We start from the raw sequence: 20,327 nt of genomic DNA on the forward strand, positions 1-20,327 counted from the left end.
AAGTAACAATGCTAGTGAACCTGTATATCTGCTTACTATATGCTATAGGGTTGTTCTAATTGCTTTCCTATACTACGTCTATGTTAACTCACTTAATCCTCACACCTATCCCATGAAGCACTATTAAACTTCTCAATTTTAGGAGTAAGGAAACTGAGGCAGAGAGATATCAAGTATCAAGTAGCCTGTGCAAGGTCACAAAGTTAGGTACGTAGGATTTGGACCCAGACGGTGTAGCTCCAAAGGCTGTGCTCCGACCCCCCAGGTTATACTGCAAAATGACTAAACACAGAAAAATCAGCCCTGTCTTCCCTAGAATCGATTGGCCAATACCCTTTTTTATCCGTATTTGTAAATTCACAGAACACGCTCACTTCACAATCAGTATACATGTATCTTTCGTTCCTTCATCTTTCTTTTTCATTTATAATTATAGTGTAGAAATTATAAACACAATTTCCCCTTACTTCAAATAATTGCTTAACAGTTGATGCCAGAAATGCAGTAGACATGATACCAAACATAAACTCAGAATTCTAACCCTGGGTCTAATGGACACACTCAATTAAAATAGCCTTTTTTGCTTCACAGAGTTATTTTCATACTTTGAACTATTTGGATTAATTCCTACAGTGCACCAAATCAAAGAGTTTATAACTACAGCTATCAAAAGCTGGTCTTTTAAGAACATAAAATTTGGGGGGCATCTGGGTGGCTCAGCCGGTTGAGCGTCTGACTCCACCTCAGGTCATGATCTCACGGTTTTTGAGTTCGAGCCCCATGTCGGGCCTTGTGCTGATAGCTTGGAGCCTGGAGCTGCCTCGAATTCTGTGTCTCCCTCTCTCTCTGCCCCTCCCCTGTTCGTGTCCTGTCTCTCTCTCTCTCAAAAAAAACAATAAATGGTTTAAAAAAAAAAAAAAGAACATAAAATTTGGGCAGGTCTCAAGGGAACTGGGGAGGGCTGGAGGCTTACAAGATTTGCCTCTTGAGAATTCTGCTTCAAAACAGTACCAGAAACCTGACAACGACATTATAAAATTTCATTCTGAAAATAGACACTTAATTAAAAAAAAAAATTTCTCCCCTAATTTAAGAATCTTTTTTTTTTTTTTTTGGTCTTTTAGTCTTTCAGTCACCTGATAAAAACTCTAGATTGACTTGAAGAGATCCAGTCTAATTCAGTCATTTTAGAGACAAGGAAACTAGCCTAGAGAGATTGAGTAACTTGCCCAAGGTAACTCAGCTAATTCATCAGAGCTAAAAGGACAACCTGTGCTTGCTGAGTCAGCTCTTTCCACGCCTGGCAGGTCAAGGGGTTTGTAGCCTACTCCACACCCCTCTGGCGGTTCTTCCTAAGGCCTGTGCCCTCAGATGCTATCACAACTGTGCACACCGTGCACTGTGTACAACGGGGCTGAACATAAAGGGATGCCATCTACAGTCAACACTGGAGATTCGTACGTTTTGCCATGATGTTCTGGCTGGCCAATGGCGAAGAGGGACAATAGCTCACCCGAGCCCGGCAATCTCAGAGGGACCCGAATCGCCAATCACTTCTCATCCCTGGAGGCAACATGACAAGGGAAAAAGAAATACCAACTCATTTTTTTTTTTCTTTGAGCCAATGTTGACTTTAAAGGGAAAAAAAGTACAAAACACAAACAAAGGAAATGGGAGATTTATTTAAAAAGGGAATCTCTATGAGGGTTGACGGGGGGGGGGGGGGGGGGGGGGGGGGGGGGGAGGGGAGGGGAGGGTGGGTGATGGGTATTGAGGAGGGCACCTTTTGGGATGAGCACTGGGTGTTGTATGGAAACCAATTTGACAATAAACTTCATATATTGGAAAAAAAAAAAAGAAAAAGAAAAAGAAATCAATAAATAAAAAGGGACCCTCTAGGGAAGGTGCCCAGCTCCATCTCGGGAACTGCTTCCAGCCCAACTGCCCCACACACGTCATGAACATGCACAACCCTACGATCCCTGCTGTTTGGAAACCATGATCCCAAGCACTGAATGATCCCAAACCGAGAACGAACAGGTAAAATACATCTAGTATACTGTGTTAAGACAAGAAAGTTTATTATTATTATATTTTATATAATGGTTTTCAACCAGTATTGAGATAGAAAAAAAGGGATTTTCTGGCTAACCAGAAAATTTCTATTCCCTGAGCATCCCAACTAATTGAGGTTGTGCTATAGATTGTTCTTTCTAGACAATCAAGTCTAGCATTACATAACTTAAGAAACCAAACCAATCAAAAGATCTGCCCTCCTAATTTAAAAGATTAAGATATTACATGTGAGTGATTTTTTTCACTCTTGGAAATAATGTAAAAACTCTATAATATAAACAAATATTAGAAAACACAAATGATTACTTGCCAATCTTTGTAACTGTTAGCTGGTTTTGGGGGGGGTCAATTAAATACTAAAACAATAAATTAAGATTGCTTTAGCACAGAGAAATATAGGTGAATAGTTGAAATAATGTAGCAGGATGTTTCAATTCTGCTAGACGGCTTCCTCTCAAAGCCCAGAAAACTGGATGTTTCAGGGGACACACTGAAGTCAGTCTAGGGGAGAACTCGGTTTCTACTCCCACAGACTCCTCCGTACCAACTAGTCAGCACTTCCCAATGCCTAGCTCAGAATGAGAGGTCTGTGCCAGGTAGTGAGTGATGTGTTTTGGTGGACAAATCAGTCAAATATATGAATTCAGTGATCCCAACACATGACTTTTCTTGAAAGAGAAAGAAAGGCTCAGCAACAGAAAAACAATGAAAATGTCAAACAGAAGATAAAGGACATGGTTTGAGAAGGAACAAGGGGAAAGCGTCTTTCTGGCTAGGAATCCAATTATTTCTCAAATTAAATTTTTAAAGAAAAACCAACTCTTTTTCTTCGCCAGAGTATGACATTATAGAAACCAATGAATAGATGGACTCCACATTCTTTTATATCTTAATCCATATGAAAAATCAAATTATTTTTGCCCATTTGATCAATTCCTGTAAAGTCTGTAGTGCATTCATCATGTGGCTAAAACCGTGAGTAGGCATTTCGTTGTTGCTGCTGTTGTAATGGTTGTTGGGCCTGCTGTTGTTGTAGGCGAATTTGCTGGGAATAAGGGTCTTCCAGGGATTTTACAAATATGGTAGTTCTGGGACCCGTCTTCCATACAATACCATTGGCATCTTTCACAGAAGATTCCACTGTAATGTTGTGTGTTCCAAGGATAGCAAAGTTCAACAGAAATTGAGTACTGAAGTAATCATTATGAGGTTCAACCCTCTGCTCCATCTCATTGGTCATATTGTCAATGGGTATCTGGAACGAAAAAATTGTTAAATAATAGTAATAGCTAATATGTACTGAGTGCTTACTGTGAGGTAGGCCCTGTACTAAGCGCTTACTTAATCCCTGCAAACAACCAAGAGGTGTAGGTACTATTATTATCCTTGTTTTACAGATAAAAACACTGAGGCAGAGAGGTTAAGTCATTTCTCCAAGGTCACACAGCTAATGAGTAGTGGAACTGGCATCTGAACCAAGGCAGGTGAACTCCAGAGCCTACACTCTTTATCACTAAGTGATACTACCTCCTCACTACCAGAACAAGCTCCCAGAGCCTGTCTCGACCCCTTCATATGCTGCCTTTCCTCCTTGTGAAGGAGCTCAGGACACGCCTCTTCAAAACAATGCTGCTTTGGCACATTGATTCTTTTCAACTAAAGGCACTTGCGAAACAGAGGATGTAGGAAGGGTCTCTGACCTTGCCATTTTTACCTAAAACAGGCCATAAAACCTCCCATGAGAAAGGTGCCTTCTCTGTACCAAGAGAAGGAGAACATCCTTATCACCAGAGACTGGGAATCAAGGTTGAAATGCACGGACTGCCGCCCCATCTCTCTCCCAGTCAGTCCCCACCTCTTTACTGCCCATTTGTTTTAAGTCTCCACAAATTTACTGTTTCTTTGTCTAAAAGTTACATAAGCTTTCTGCTCTGGTCACTTCTCTGGGTTTCCATTGCCTGTGAAGACTCCCATGTATGTGTACAATTCTAACAAACTTGTATGCTTTTCTCCTGTTAATGTGCCTTAATGTTAGTTTAATCGTAGGCCCAGCCGGAGACCGTAAGAGGGTGGAAAAGAATATTCCCCTCTTACACTTGCTTACCCAACCCCAACTCTGATTCCCATCTTTCTTTAGTCTGTAAAGAGAAATTCTGAAGAAACAGGGTACAATCACCTGTTTCAGGGAGTTTGAAATCTAAGAGACTGAAAAAGAACATAACTCTAAGTAAATACAAGTTAGGGTTCCTCCTCCTAGCCAGTCTGATTTTGTATTACTTAATACAGTCAACCCTCCCTCTTTAAAACAAATTAACTTTATAACTTGTACAGTGCTCATTTAATAATCAGTGTCTTGTTCAGATGGGCAGCACAATATATTCTAAAATACAGATTTATGGGCTTGTTCACTTATGTAGCTAGACACTCATGCCTTTGTCCTTCAAAGAACAGAGTAACACTTGCTGGTATACCCTGACCTGTACCTAAGATGAAGTATGTTAAGAGAGACACTTATTCTGAGAATGCATACACAGGTAACCTTAATGAATATTTGGCCAGATTGTTCTACATTTATGTGTGTGTTTCTGTTGTATAATTAATGATATAAATGTGCCCTGAAGCTTTGTGACTCAGGGAACAGGTTAATCTTTCCGTAACAGCAATGGAATGAAGTCACTGACCAATTCAAGATCTTAGATTTATAAGCCCGGTTTTGTTTGTTTGCACAACTTCTATAGGGGTTTTATGTCCCTAAACAACATGCCTACCAAACAAGAACTTCCTTAAAAGGACCAGAAATAGGCCAAGGCAACCTGATCGCTCTGAATGGATGATGCATTTCAAGTTGAGAACTCACTGCATGTAACACAACAGAGCAATCCTGTCCTATATAACTTATATCAGCTTCCGGGCATTAAGCAATGCCTCCAGAGGGAAGTCAATAAGCAGAAGACTGGTTTGAAGTTTTTTTTCTTAAGAGTGGAAATCATATACAAGGAACAATAAGAATCATCGTTACTGTTCTCTCAAACTCAAAGTGAGGAGACAGCTGTTGAAAGGGGTAAGTTAACTATGTAAATTCTCACTAGGATCTTCTGTGACAACAGGGATCACCCACGAACATAGCAGTTGTACTCCAAATACAGTAAATGATTTTTTTTTCATCATTCATCAAATATTTGCTACATAAGGCACCATGCTCCGTGTTGTGGGAGTCAGAGAGGAAGAGAAGAGAATAAAGGCTGAGCCATATCAGAGTGGGCAAAGAAGGAGGAGAAAGTTACCAAAGTAAAGAAAGTAAAAACGGCCTAAGCCACACCTTCTCTTGGGTTTTTAGCCTAAAACCACCAAAGAGAATAAAATGCTCTCTTTTTATATTTCTACTAATACTCCTTTCCTTGCTATGGAGCTCAGTTCAAGCGTGCCCACAATAAACCCGGATACAACCAATGTGGGCATCTGAACAACTCCGTCCCTACAACTGTGTACTTGTTCCCTTGTTCCATTTACTGTGAATAAACCATCAAGGAACCAGAAAGAGATGTCCACAGAAAGGAACACTCTGCATTTGGAATACTGGTATTCCACAGTACTCAGCATCCCGGTCTCGGCTAACAAAGCAAGCACGATTTTTGGTTACCTACCTCGTGATTTCTCAAAGCAGCCAATTCCTAGGGTTACACCCTTAAGGAAAGATTTTACTTTATCTGACCATGCCTGTCAATGTTGTATAGCCTTTTTGGGGGAAAATGCTACAATTCCCTTAAAATAGAGAAAAATAATTCGATGTGTGCTTTTTGGGGGAAAGGGAGCACTTATTCCCTCAGTCCTGAGGTTTCCCTCCATGTGGAGGGACTTTTCATTAGATGGGCAGTACTGGTCTCCAGGGAAGGAGGTAAATCCTACTGATGGGGAGTTTCTGGGTAGGAACTGAGCACGGGGAGCTAAGATCTTCTCTTTGCCTTCTCTGGGACTCAGGGCGCTCCTTCCTACCATCAGTTTTACAGGGGCAGGCTCTTGTGTGTGCGGGCTGAGGCTGGTGGGAAAATTCAGTGGTACAAAGCTAGAAGTCCCTGTTGCCAGATACCTGAGCGGGGTTTCCCGACAGCTATAATAATAAAACTCGTATCTGATTACTGTCTGCCTGGATGTTTCTCCATCAGCTGGCTCAGGCAGGGAAAAGAGAAGTGCTGTTCACGAGCCCCCTCAAGCCTCAGAACGTACTTTTAACTTGTGTCCGTATCTCATCTGTTAGGAGGTGTAACTGCAGTCTGCTTAGCACTAGAAAACTTCCATTAATGTAAGTTGATAAAATCCACATCATAACTCTGCCTCTTTTCTAAATTACCTTGTAGTCTTGTCCAGATTTACTCTGTAGTGTAGAAGAAACATTCAGACAGACGGACTGAATTTTGCGGAAGAGTCCTGGTTTTGATCCATGTTGAACCACTCCCTCTACCTTTAGTGCCAGCTGCTGGTTATTCTGGACCGCGATGGGCTCTGCAGGGTTCCGGGGGGACGGCGACAGAGCAAGCTAGAATACCAACATTAAAATAAATGCTAACAAGCAAGAGCAAGCTCTCTCCTGACAGACAAGTTTGTGCTAATTATTATTTACAGGTTACAACGTTACACATACAACTAACGACCTGGCTATGCCAGGACAAGCAGGCAGATGTACCTTTAAGGTCAAGGGTTCCTTCTCCTAATGCTTCCTTTTAAATACCACTGTGTTTTCTACGTCAAACCCCAGTTCTGTGTGAGGGTAAAAGAGGATTAGAAAAAAGTGAAGGCACTATTCTTGCCCATTTCTGTGGTGGGGCCTTTCTTTGACAAGGAACCAATTCCAGTACAGAAATGCATCATGTAAATTTTCATATCTAGAGGCTGTCCTCTGGTCTTTTGTAATTTTAAATACACTAAATTCAAAGGCAAACGTACTTAATATTCTAGGATTACACATAAAATCAAGTCACAATGGTATAAAAGTCAATTTCAAACCTCTCATTAGAGTAGTTTTTTATTTAAAAACATATTTAAAATCCCCAATACACTTAAACTACTGAAAGCCCAAATTCTGCTAAATGAAGAGATGGAAGAAATTGGGTCTTTCTGATAATGTTGAGCATTGCCTCAATCAACCCTGCACACTTCTTACCTAAGGTAATCAATTTTCCTTATTATTCACGTCATTCTGAAATGCAACCCAAAACATTCGAATGGATATGCAAAGTGCACGGAAGACATTTACTGCCAGGGATAACCTAGAAAACCTCTTGCGGGTGACAGTTTTCCTCCTTTCCCAAAAATTCCATTCTCTGAATCAAAAATACATTTTTGAATGTTGAGTGGCTTACATATTTTCAAATACTAGCTCTTCTCATTGGCCAGCTCCTCAAAACTGGATATTCACAGACAAAAGTGCCCTGGAGGTAGGACTGGTGATGTTTTATTGGACCTGATTTATTCTGGGTCTGGAAAGTCCAATCACACACGGACTCAGCTCAAGATCCTTGTAGGTGACTATCATGAAACCTCTCAAATTATTCTTGGAGACAAGGGACAGAGCTCCAGGTACCCAAACACCCGTCTCACTGCATCTGGCACTGACAGGTCACAAGGGAGAGGGTTTAATCCCCAAATCCCGTTCCTTTCACCAAACCACTCAGTAAAGGGAGAAGAAATTCACAACTAAAGGCTGCAAGTTTCATCAAAACCAAAGGTAAGATCCTGAAGCAGAGCTCTATCCCACATATTCTTCAAAAGGTAACTGGGTTTTTAATCAGTATTAACCTCTATTCTTGCTATTATTACCTTGATGCTGGTAGACTGCAGTTTCTGGAAAAAATATCTCTGAAATGAAAGAGGAACTTTCAGCAAGGAAATGATGGCATTGCAGAGGCATGCTGTATGCTGGGGGGAAGAAAAGAAACTAAGTCAAATAAAAATAAATTTCCAAATTTCATCAACAAATGGTACTTTAAGGAAGAAGTTTAAAAAGTAGAAATGGTTGGGGCACCTGGGTGGCTCAGTTGGTTAAGCGTCTGACTTTGGCTCAGGTCATGATCTCGCAATCTGTGAGTTCAAGCCCCACGTCGGGCTCTGTGCTGACAGCTCAGAGCCTGGAGCCTGCTTCCGATTCTGTGTTTCCCTCTCTCTCTCTCTCTCTGCCCCTCCCCCACTCATGCTCTGTCTCTTTCCATCTCTCAAAAATGAATAAACGTTAAAAAAAATTTTTTTTTAAAGTACAAATGGTCCTATGATTATTGCAAAGGTACATACCTATCAGGAAATAGGCATAACACCCAAATGTTTGCCAAATCTCTCATGTCAAGGAATACAATTGCAGATTTTTACTTTACTTTGAAGTATATTCGATAAAATAAAAAGTAAATGTAGAAGAAAATCCTCAAGGCAAAATAATGCACAAACTTTGCATTTCCATAACACTTAGAACTATTAGATATATTATTATATAATGATTTTAGTTACTACAACATAGAGTAACTATTGTATGTTAAAGTAGGATAAAGAAAATATGGTAAAGAAGCCAGAGCAGTATATCGATGTCCGAGGCCAGACACCAAATCCCACGAACCCTGACGTCCTCATTCTTCCATCCCATCTCCATCTCCATCTCCACATGGTGGCTTCCCTGTCCCTATAGCCCCAGAGTGAGCAATGGGGGAAACTTACTGGAATTCAGATGAAGAATGACAATACAGTCCAACTCTACGGAATTCTGAAATTTTAATAGAATACTTTATTTCAAATATCTATTTCACAAATTTAACTGAGTTTTGAAAATCCCAGCATAGCTGAAGAGAATCACTACAATGAATCCTTTGAGTCTTAGTAAGAGGAGCCACACAACTAGAACTTAAAAGAGTTCTGAGATATTATATGTATGTATGTATGTATGTATTTAAAACCACTTTATTGAGGTATGACCGACATACAAAAAACTGTACGTATTTAATGTATCCAACTTGGTGAGTTTGGAGATGAACATACAACTGTGACACCGTCAAAGATACTGCAAAGATCACCCAGTCTAATCCTCAATTCTGCTGATAACACAGGTCACCCAGACAGGTAATGGGACAAGCTGGGACTAGAACCTGGGTTGCTTGACTCTTAGTTCAGTGATGTTTTCTATTTCACCAATGGTTTGCAAACTTAAGAGAAAAAAAAAATTACAGCACCATCAGAACACTTGTAACTTGAGGTGACCTAGAACTGCTCCTGTTGGCGTACCCTCCCCTCCCCTCCTCAGTCTACTTCCCCACCAATGGCCTGAAGCTGCAAGCCACTCTACTGTGCTGTCTGCCCTTCTGAGCTGCTGATTCTAAGCACAGTGCCACCTAGTTGCCTATGTTTGTGAACAATTTTAAACAGCTGGGCATTAAGGCTCTAGGCCAGAAGAATCCGCTCCTTATTGGTTTCAGGGTGTTGAACATTTCGCGCCCAAGAGACTCCTAATACAAATGCCAGGTCTAGTACTTGAGAAAACCACAACACAGATTCAAACACATTGGGTCTATTTCTTCAGGTTTAACTGCTAAGGCAACATTATTCACCTTCCTGCAACGAGGAATCTGGGAAGCACTTGCAGGGACATCCTACTGGTGGTGGAAGTCTGATGCCAACAGTATTTTAGGAGAGAAACCTCTTTAAAGGCTGGACTTAGGGGACCCAAGTGCCCTCAGGCTGTTCTGGGGCAAAAAGGCACCATTCTCTCTTTTAAAAGAATGGAGGCAGATTTTGCAATTCCCCATATGGAGAGTGTGGAGTGCCTCTGAGGCCGATGGCCCCTTGGGCACATGTGCATAGGTGTGTTAGGAGCAGATTACCATTATAGTTAACAGTCTGGAAATACGGAGGCACGTAGTGTAGTTAGTAAGCCAGAAGGAGGACTAGCATAGCACCAACACGCTCTTCTTTGTTGAGTCTGATACTTTACAGCCTTTGTATTTTTTTTAAAGTTTATTTGAGAGAGAGAGAGAGAGAGAGAGAGAGAGAGAGAGAGAGAGAGAGAGAGAGGGCATGTGCAAGAGTAGGGGGAGGGGCAGAGAGAGAATCCCAAGCTGTGGGGCTTGAACACACGAACCGTGAGAGCATGACCCAAGCTGAAACCAAGAGTAGGATGCTCAACCGAATGAACCACCCAGGTGCCCCCAGCCTTTATATTTTTTGACATCTAATCAATGTCTTGCATGGATGTGTGTATTTCCTTCAAAGAGAATCTTTATTCTGTCCCTTAGCAACCAAGTCTCTGTCAAACAACCACCCAGGTCAATTCAACTCAGCAAATACGTATTGACGATCTTATGTCAGGGAATGTATCTGTCCTGAAAATCTAATCTAACTCTTCAACAACATACCTTACCAATTTCTTCTTAAACACCTGATAACGGGTGAGAGTACAGAGCGAGAAGAGCGGGAGCCAGAAAAGAGCTACAGGGAATGTCAGCATCTAATGGGTAGCCAAGGCAAGGGAAACTCTCCAAGGTATAAGGTCACAGATGGGGTGTTATGGGCTGAATGTGTGGCTTCCCCAAACTCCTGCATTGAAGCCCTATCTCCCAATATGTTGGTAATTGGAGACATGGCTTTTGGGAGGGTATGAGGGTTGGATGAGGTCATGAGGATGGGGCCCCATGATGCGATTAGTGTCCTTACAAGAAAAAAAGAGACCAGAGCTCCCTTTCTCTTCCACGTGTGAGGGCACAGTGAGAAGGTGGCTGTCCACAAGCCAGCAAGAGGGTTGTCACCAGGAACCAAACTGGCTGCCACCTTTGTTCTGGACTTTCCAGCCCCTACAACCATGAGAGAGAAGTGCCTGTTGTTTAAGCCAGCCTGTCTACAGGTATTTTGATACAGGAGCCTGAGCTGACTAAGACACTTGGGGAATGGCCAGACAGGGAGGAGAAAATCTGGGTGAAGGTGTGTCAGTCTGTCCTGTGATGGAGGAAACTGAAGGAAGAGGAAGAGCTGAACAGGGCCAAAGGCAATAGATTCAGCAGGCTAAAAGGACATCAGTGGCATCATCTGGCAGGAAGTGATTCACTGCCTTGTAGATGACGAGCACAGTTCTGTTTCAATTGGCCAGTGGTTCTCAACCCTGGTGGCAGGACAGAATCAATCACCTGGGAGCTTTTTATAAATACTAATGCCTGGGCCTCAACTGCGGAGATTCAAAGTTACTTGGTCTGGAGTGGGGCCTGGGTAGTGATTTATTTTTTTAAAAAAACTCCCAAAGTGATTCTAACGTGTAGCCAGGGTTGAGAACTATTGCAACTTCAGTTCAATTGTTAAAAGGAAAAAAAAAGTGCATTCTGGTAGAGCAGATTTGACACATTAACGTAACTCTATAGCAGTGAGAGATGTGCTAAGTGCTCCATGGATTAGCTCATTTCATCCTCACAGCAATTATTAACCCTTACAAAATAGGCACAGCAGAAAACAGGCAGAGAGGGGAATTCGACGAATTCACATGGTTAGTAAGTGTTGGATAAAAACCCACTTCTATCTATGTAATGAAAACTCAATAAAACAAATGTCACTTGCCATGTAAGAAACAGGGGTATATTTCCGATTGAGTGATTCCACTTCCTCCAAGACATGATTATACACAGACATCATTCTCCTCTCATATTCACTGTCAGCATGGGCCGCTCCAGTAGATCCGTATTCCTGGAAACTGAGGTCAAATCAGTATCAATTAATCAACCAAAATAGTCACTACTTCAATGTCTACATGTGTCAGGCACTTTGCACATGTTCTCATTTAATTTGTAAAATAACGACGTAGGCACGGTTGTTCCATTTTACAGGTGGGGGGAAACTGAGGCTTGGAGAGGTTAAGTAATAAGCCTGGAATTCAAACCCAGACCTGACTTCAAATTCTGTAAGTCTAATCACTTTGGTGTTAGGTAGTAGAAAAATGTTTAAACCCTGTCTGTGCCATGAGGGGAAGGAGACCTAAGACATTTGAAAAGGTAATTATCCATAAGTGCCAAATAACCAGTGAGGATCTATAAATAACAGATCAGCACATGGAGGGAGGGGAGGAATGCCACAGAAGAGACAGGTCCTGAGCAAATTAGCGGGCTAGCAGGATGGAGATGTGGAGAGGTGGAAGTGTGGAGGGCATTTGTGGCTGTGGAAACGGCATGGATCCACAGCATGGATGTGAAAGGCACAGGCATGTTCAGGGGAGAGCTAGTATATAGAGCATGCTGGAAAGTTTTACCGAGATTCCTTCTTTCTTCCTCTACTGCCTCAGACCTAAAAGTGTTTTTGAAAGTCTTCCTAAGTGAAAAAAGAAAGCAAACCTTTTGTATTCCAACTAAACTTCAAGGCGGTTATTTGAAAATGCAACATAGGTAATTCGGCCACACTGGGCATAACTGTTCTTATTATTTCCTTATTATCCTTTTTAAAAAACGTTTATTTGTTTAGAGAGAAAGTGTGAACATGCGAGTGAGCAGGGGAGGGGCAGAGACAGAGAGAGGTAGAGAATCCCAAGCAGGCTCCACGCTGTCAGCACAGAGCCCAATGTGGGACTCAATGTCACAAACCATGAGATCATGACCTGAGCCAAAACTAAGAGTCAGACACTCAACTCACGGAGCCACCCAGGCGCCCCTCTCTTATTATCCTCTTAACATCAAGTGGTGTGTTAAAGGCATAACTAAAGCACTTCCCTTAGGTACTTTAGACAGGTTATTTCAGTTAACCACCACAACCACTCTAGGAGACAGGCATCACAAGTTACCTATAGTTCATGCATATGCGGCTCAATGTGATGAAATCACATGGACATATTTATACAGCTAGGAGTGAATGACAAGGGATTCATGTTTGTATTGGCCTGGCTCCAAAGCTTTGTTTCCTGCTCTGTACTGTATCTTAAGTTCCAATAAGACAAGAACTGAACCTCATTTATAGGACTCTAAGGAAAACTATACACAAAAAGCATAAAGAAACTAAAGTCTTTTACGGAGTTACCTGCTACCAAAAGGGTCTAAATTCAGAATATACTGCTCTACCTCCTACTAAAGCATTCATTTACTTAAGAAATGAACTTCATTAAGATGTAAGTTGAAGGACCTTGGTACCTTTGTCAAAAATCAAATGATCACATATGTGAGTGGTCTCTCCATTCTACCATCAAACAAATATCATATAGTCTTAATTACTATAGCTTCATAGTAAGACTTGAAATGTTTATTAAGCTCTCCGCTTCAGCTTTTCTCCTTTATTATGCAATATGGTAAATTACACCATTTGGTCTTCTATTGTTAACCTGGTATTCCTGGGATAAAACCTACTTAGTTCTGATGCATTATCTTTTGGATATTGCTGGATTCAATCTGCACATGTCTTGTTAAAAGTTTTTGTGTCTGTGTTCATGAAAACTGTTATTCCCTTATTATGGCTTTTAACAGTTATAGGACTTGGTCTGGTGTTTTTGATTTCTGGTATCGGTAATTTGTGTTCCTTTACCACTCAGACTAACTGGTTTTATCAGTTTCATTGTCTTTTCAAAGAGCCAGCTTTTGGTTTCATTGATTTTCTCCACTATTTATTTCTAATTCATTTATCAGTGCTCATATTTTTGTTACTTCTTTCCTTCAAATTATTGAGTTTAATTTGCTTTCTTTTTGTAGCATCAGATAAGGTAGAAACTTAGATCACTGATTCTAAACTTTTTATGTTATATAAAAACATTTAAAGCTGTCAATTTCCCTCCAGGCTCTGCATTCGCTGCATCCCACAAGTTTTGATATGTGTTCTCATTTTCATCCTGTTTTAACATATTTTCTAATTTTTCTTCTGATTTCTTGACCAGTTAGGTTATTCAGAAGTCTTATTTAATATTTAAATGTGTGGGGATTTTCCGGAGATCGTTTTTGTTAGTCAATTCTAACTTAATTGTCAGATACCATATTCTGTATGATTTCAACACTTTTAAAAGTTCATTGAGATTTGTTTTCTAGCCCAGTGTATGGTTTATCTCATTAAATGTTCCAAATGCACTTGAAAAGAACATATACGCTGCTTTTGGTACATGTCAATTAGGTCAAGATGATTGATAGTGTTGTTCAAGTCTTCTACATCCTAAGAAATTTTCTGACAAGCTGTTCTTTACTCACAGAGGAAGTGTTGAAAACTTGATAATTGTGGATTTATTTCTCCTTTCAGTTCTGCCAGTTTTTGCTTCATGTTTCTTTGTACATATTTAGAACTATGTCTTCTTGATGGATGGATTCCTTTATTATGATGAAATGTACCTTGTACTGAGGTCTATTTTGTATGATATTAATATGGTCACTTCAGCTTTTAGAGTTTCAGGATATATACTTTTCTGTCCTTATGTTTACTTTTATCTGTGTCTTTATAATGGGTTACTTGTGGTGAGCAGACAGTTGGGTTTGCTTTTGTATTCAGTAGGGTAATCTCTGATTTTATTTAGAGTAAGACTACATTTACTGTAATAACTGGTATGATTGGGTTTATGGCTACCATCTTGTAATTTGTTTTCTACTTTTCCATCTGTTCACGGTTTCTTTTTATCCTGTCTTCCCCATCTTCTTTTGGATTAACTGGGTTTGTTTCTGTTGTTGTTTTTAGTATTTCATTTTACCTCATCTCCTGGCTTGTTTTATTTTTTAGTGGTTGCTCTAGAGTTTATTCGTCCTTAGTTTATCACAAGTTATCTTCAAATAATTTTCTATATGCTACTTCATGTAAAACATAAAAATCATACAGCAATCCCCTCCCTGTCATGTCTTATTTCCTACATTTTACTTCCACATGTTATAAACTCCCATAGTTATTATTGTTTTGAATGATCAACACTTTAAAAAAATGAAAGAAGTCTTTTATATTTAGTGACATATTTACCATTTCCAGTGCCCTTCACTCTGTTTTGTGGCTCTAAGTTTACAGTGGAAATGGTTTCACTTCAGCCTGAAGAACTTAACATTTCTAGTAGTGCACATCTGGTGGTAACAAGTTTTCTCAGATTTTGTCCGAAAAGGCCTTTATTTAGTCTTAATTACTGAAGGGTAATTTTTACTGAATATAGAATACTGGGTTACCTTTTTCACTTTCATAACTTTAACGATGTTCTAATTGTCTTCTGGCTTGCATTATTTCTGATGAGAAATCAGTGGATTTCTGATCTTTCTTCCCTTCTATGCACTCCCTTTCTCCATTTAAATTTTTTCTCTTCATCACTGGTTTTCAGCAATTTGATTACAATGTATGGCTTGTTATGGTTTTCTTTGTTTACCTTACTTGTGGTTTGTTAAGCTTCTTGAATCTGTGGGTTTACATTTTTAATTAAACATTTAAAAACTTCAGCCATTTAAATATTTCCCTTTCCTTCATTCCCCTCTTTCTAGGATTTGTGGTTACATGTATATATTAGTACAAATGATACTGTTCCACAGGCTAGTTTTGACTCTGTTGTTTTTCAGGCTGTTTCTTATTTCACTGTCCGGTCTGGGTAGTTTTTATTGTTACGTCTTCCAAGTTCACTGAACTTTTCTCTTGCAATATCGAATGTACCATTAAACCTAACCCAAAGTTGAATTCTATATCCATCAAAATTATCTTTCAAAAATAAAGGCAAAATCAAGATACTGTATTTTTTAGCTCTAGAAATTCCATTTGGTCCTTTTTACATCTTTAATTTTTCTCCTAATTATGTTATCTTTTACCTTTAAATCTCTGAAAATATTAGTAATAGCTATTCTAGAGTCCAACTCTGTAAATTCCATCATCTGTCATTTGTTGAGTCTTTTTCCTAAATGACTTAATTTTCTCCTGGTTATGTCACATTTTCCTGCTTCCTCTCATGTCTAATAATTCTTGATCTGATGCTACAAGTGTGGATTTTATACTGTTGAACTTTTTATTTTATTGTCTTTAGAGAATGTTAAATTTTGTTTTGGTAGACAGTCAAGTTACTTGTATATAATCCTGATTCATTTAAAGCTTATCTGAAAGACTGCTCTAGACTTAGTTTAGCCCTACTGCTAAGGTGGTGTGACCCTTCTGGTGTTTCTTCTGAATGCTCTCAGTGTTCAATAAGGTCTCTCCATTTGGCTAGGTGGAACTCAAAACATTTCTCAGACATGTGTGAACTCTAGGAATTGTTCAGCTTATAACTTCTGGTCATCATTCTTCCCCCAGTAGTTGTTTTTTGCCTGGCCTTGTGCAGTTTCCCTTACATATGTGTATCTTAGTACACATATGCTAATCTTCAGCCAAAGAATCACAGCCTATGAAATTTCTGGAGCTCTTTCCCTGGAAAGCTGCTTTCTCTCCCCTGTATTCTGTCCTGCAAGTTCTAGCTTCTTCTGGTTCCCTGAGCCCTGATTCCTATCTCTTCAACTAAGCAAGACCACTGTGTTCTGCTGAGTGCCTCCAGGGAAAAGAAAGGAAAGACTATGGTAGGGTTTACCTTATTTGTGTCCCTTCACCAAGGGATGACATTCTTGAATTTCCTATTGTCCAATGTCTGTAAACAGTTAACTGTTTACAGTTTTACATAAAACTTTTATGTTTTATCCAGGTTTTAGTTGTTCGCAGTAAAAGGAAAAGTCCAGTCTATTTATTCTGTCATAGCCAGGAACTGTTCGCTTATCTTTTAGGCAGTAACATAAAGATTAAGTGCAAAGGACTTATTACAAATAAAAAGTCAGAATAGAAAAATGCAATGAACCACCATCTCAAAATATTTCTTCTTGATAATTCTAAAAAGTTGGAATGAGGTAGACAATTCATAATTATAAACATCTACCCTGTCATAATCCATATTTACTGTTATTGGTTCAGGCACTATATTAGGTGCTAGAGATACAAAGCTGAATAGTAAGACAAGATGCCTTCTTCCAAAAAAGCTTCTAGGCTATGAAAAAGATAGACACATTTTTGTAAAAACTACAGTGAAATACCAATGTTATGCCTCCTTTTCTTGAGTTTTTTTTTAAATTAACCTTAAAGTTTATATCCAAGTGAGTTAGCATGTAGGGCAATAATGATTTCAAGAGTAGATTCCAATGATTCATCCCCTATGTATAACACCCAGTGCTCATCCCAACAAGGGTCTTCCTTAATGTCCCTTGCCCCATTTAGCCCATTCCCCCACTCACAACTCCTCTGGCAACCCTCAGTTTGCTCTCCATATTTAAGAGTCTCTTCTGTTTTGTCCCCCCCCCCCTTTTTATATTATTTTTGCTTCCTTTCCTTATTTTCATCTGTTTTGTATCTTAAATTCCACATATCAATGAAGTCATATGATATCGGTCTTTCTCTAATTTTGCTTAGGATAATACCTTCTAGTTCCATCCACGTAGTTGCAAATGGTAAGATTCATTCTTTTTGATTGTCGAGTAATACTCCATTGTATATATATACCATACCTTCTTTACCTATTCATCAGTCGATGGGCATTTGGGCTTTTTCCATACTTTGGCTATTGTCGACAGTGCTGTTATGAACATTAGGGTGCATGTGTCCCTTCAAAACAGCACACCTGTATCCCTTGGATAAATACCTAGTAGTGCAATTGCTGGGTCGTAGGGTAGTTCTATTTTTAATTTTTTGAGGAACCTCCATACTGATTTCCAGAGTGGCTGTGCCAGTTTGCATTCCCACCAGCAGTGCAAAAGAGGTCCTCTTGAGGTTCTTTTTTAGCTGCAAGTCCTTCTTTACTTGGAAGGCACAGAATATATTAATATCGAGAACAGAAGTTTTAGGAGGAAGCCACTCTTAGCAGTTGTATACTATTGAGAATGAAACCCAAAGAACCCTCCTTCAAGGTACAAGCTTTCTTTTCCAACTTTTCCCTGCTATGAAGGGCAGAGGCTAGGAGAACTGGTTTGGAGAGTGAGAGGGGGCGGAGAAGAGTGAGAAAGAGAGTAGCAGCATGAGTAAGCTGGCTGGATAACTCCCTTCACCCCATCCCTGCTGACAGTGCACTCAATCTCTGTTAAAAAGTCAATCAAGAGAAAAACATGCCTATCATACCAGTCAACAGTACAATGATATCTGGGTGCTAAGAGGTAAAATGAGTATGGCACAATAAAAAATGGTGTGATGTGAGTCTTGAATCAGCAATTAATTGGCAAAGACTCTGTAAAGTACATGAAAGTGTAAGCACACTTTGAAACTTAAAAGGAAGGGGTTTGTTTTTTTAAAAACAAGCACTGCAGGTCTGAAGGGAAAATGAACACTGGTGAGAACAGGATAAAAGGAAAAATAAGCAAATATTAGTATGTTATGAAAATATTAAAATGGATCAGATGAATGGGGAAAAAGATGGCCAAGCGGCCTAGTCTAGGAGTAGGCAGAATTTTAAGACAGAAGCAAGGACTTTGCTATTGTCCGGAAAGGAAATGGTGAGTGAATGCTTCAGGGTAGAGAAATTTTACCCTGCTTTGTTGATTGTATTCTTTGAGAAAGCTGATCCTAGAATCACAGGCCTTATTAGATTGGAAATTACAGACACCTGAAAATGCACATTCCAAAACAGAATAGTATAATGGGAAAAAAAACAAAAAAACAAACAAAAAAACCAGTGGAACATTCCTGAATAATTAGTTAATGGAAGAGGAGAGAAGAATATTAATGAAGCAAAAATAGGAATATCTTTTTGTTTAGGAAACCAAAGAATAAAAATGTCAAGCTTAATTATATTATTAACCCAGTTTTCCATACCAAAATTTAGTTACAGTATACAAGAAGAAAACATTCAAATTTCAAAGAATTTCTTCTTAGTTATTTTTCCAGGTCAGTGTTTTAAAAATAGGAGGCAGGAGGTAAATAAACACTGGAGTCGGAAAATCCATGTTTTGTCAGTAGCTGTGACCTCAGGTAAATACTGGAGAAGTCCCTGTTCTTTGTTCTTCTGTAAAACCTCTTCCAAAACACTGTTGTGATGACTAGGTAAGACAACATATTTGAAAATGCACTTCAATGTAAACTATTATTAGAAATACCTTGCTGATTCTGGGTCCAAAATGAGGGCTTCTATTGCATGAGATATCAATAAACAGCTCTGCTGCTGTCTGGATGGACGTTAAGGTTATACATGAAAAGAGAGAAATCCACATAGACTTTATATTCTCTGAAGTTCAAGTCGAGACGAGGACCACATTTTAAGTGAAGGCAACAATAATGTTATCAAATCAAATAGTTTGGGACTCTATTTTTTCCCCCTTTTATTGTTTATAATAGTGACTCTCACATTCTGTTCCAGGAAGAGTACTTCAGAGGCCGCCTGATGTGGGGTTGGGGTAGGGGGTGGGAACCAAGCAACAGGCCCTGTGATTCAATCACAGAAATGGTTTTCTTCTGCTTAGATGTAGAAGTTTCACTGATAAAAGTTAAAAACAGCAACAACCAAAATGGTCTCTAGATACCCCAGAGGTTCCTAAGCTGGGGCTCAAGGGATCTGTTAACCCTACTGCAACTTTACAAATCTGCTGGGGGGTGTGCATAAATGCATTCTGGAGAGGAGAGGGTCCACAGCATTCATAAGGTTTTTACTTAGAAACCCAAAAGGCCCAGAACTACTGGTTTATAGGCCCTACAACTTAAAAACAATTTATCTCTGCCCTCCTTTCAAAAAGGGTTTGAGGCTGCTAATAAGAAAATATGGAAAACCCAAGGAAGGCTTAGGGAACAAAAGGGACAATGAAGATTATGGAATAATAGATCATTAGTAAAGGTGATGGGAACCAGGGTTGTTCACCATGAAGAAAACAGAAGTGATGCAAAAGAGAAAATGGTTTTCTGGTGGGAAAATGTGTTACGTTTTCCGCTGCAGCTCAAGTGAGCACCAAGTATGTAACACTGGGGGACCCGGGTTTTGGATGCTCTTCTTAGCGGTGGAGAAAGGCCACCACTGAGTCACTATTAATTTTTAAAGCCTGGCTGAAGTTAAAAAGTACAACTGTACTGCTCATACTAGATTTCAAAAGAGAAGTTATTAATTATAATAAATTTGTAGGCTTATCTACTATATATTTTTTTAGTCAAGCACATCTGAAGCATTAACTCTACATTTAAAAGAATACTTCCAGAGAACAAGAAATAACAAGGTGGTTTAGGATATAGTTCCACATTCCTCAAAGTTGCTGAATCAGCATCAAAAGATGCCTGATAAAGATCCCCATATCGGGAAGCAAGGCTTCGGAATTCTTCCATGGACTGTTTCATCTGAAAAGAAG

At 39.5% G+C, this 20,327-nt stretch overlaps 1 protein-coding gene across 1 annotated transcript in view; it reads right to left on the minus strand.

The window, feature by feature from the left end:
- Positions 1-2,057: 2,057 nt before the first annotated feature.
- Positions 2,058-20,327, minus strand: part of INTS7 (integrator complex subunit 7) — a 92,908-nt gene continuing 74,638 nt past the window's right edge. The window contains exons 15-20 of the mRNA XM_053909140.1: positions 20,212-20,316; positions 19,095-19,162; positions 11,647-11,779; positions 7,891-7,989; positions 6,425-6,610; positions 2,058-3,331 (exon numbers count right to left, since the gene is read on the minus strand). Of these exons, the coding sequence (XP_053765115.1) occupies positions 3,044-3,331; positions 6,425-6,610; positions 7,891-7,989; positions 11,647-11,779; positions 19,095-19,162; positions 20,212-20,316 (879 nt within the window). The 3' untranslated portion in view covers positions 2,058-3,043. The remainder of the gene's footprint in view (positions 3,332-6,424; positions 6,611-7,890; positions 7,990-11,646; positions 11,780-19,094; positions 19,163-20,211; positions 20,317-20,327) is intronic.

The sequence above is a fragment of the Panthera pardus genome, unplaced genomic scaffold (genome assembly GCF_024362965.1).
Source record: "Panthera pardus isolate Hobbes unplaced genomic scaffold, ASM2436296v1 HiC_scaffold_21, whole genome shotgun sequence".
Lineage (NCBI taxonomy): Eukaryota > Metazoa > Chordata > Mammalia > Carnivora > Felidae > Panthera > Panthera pardus.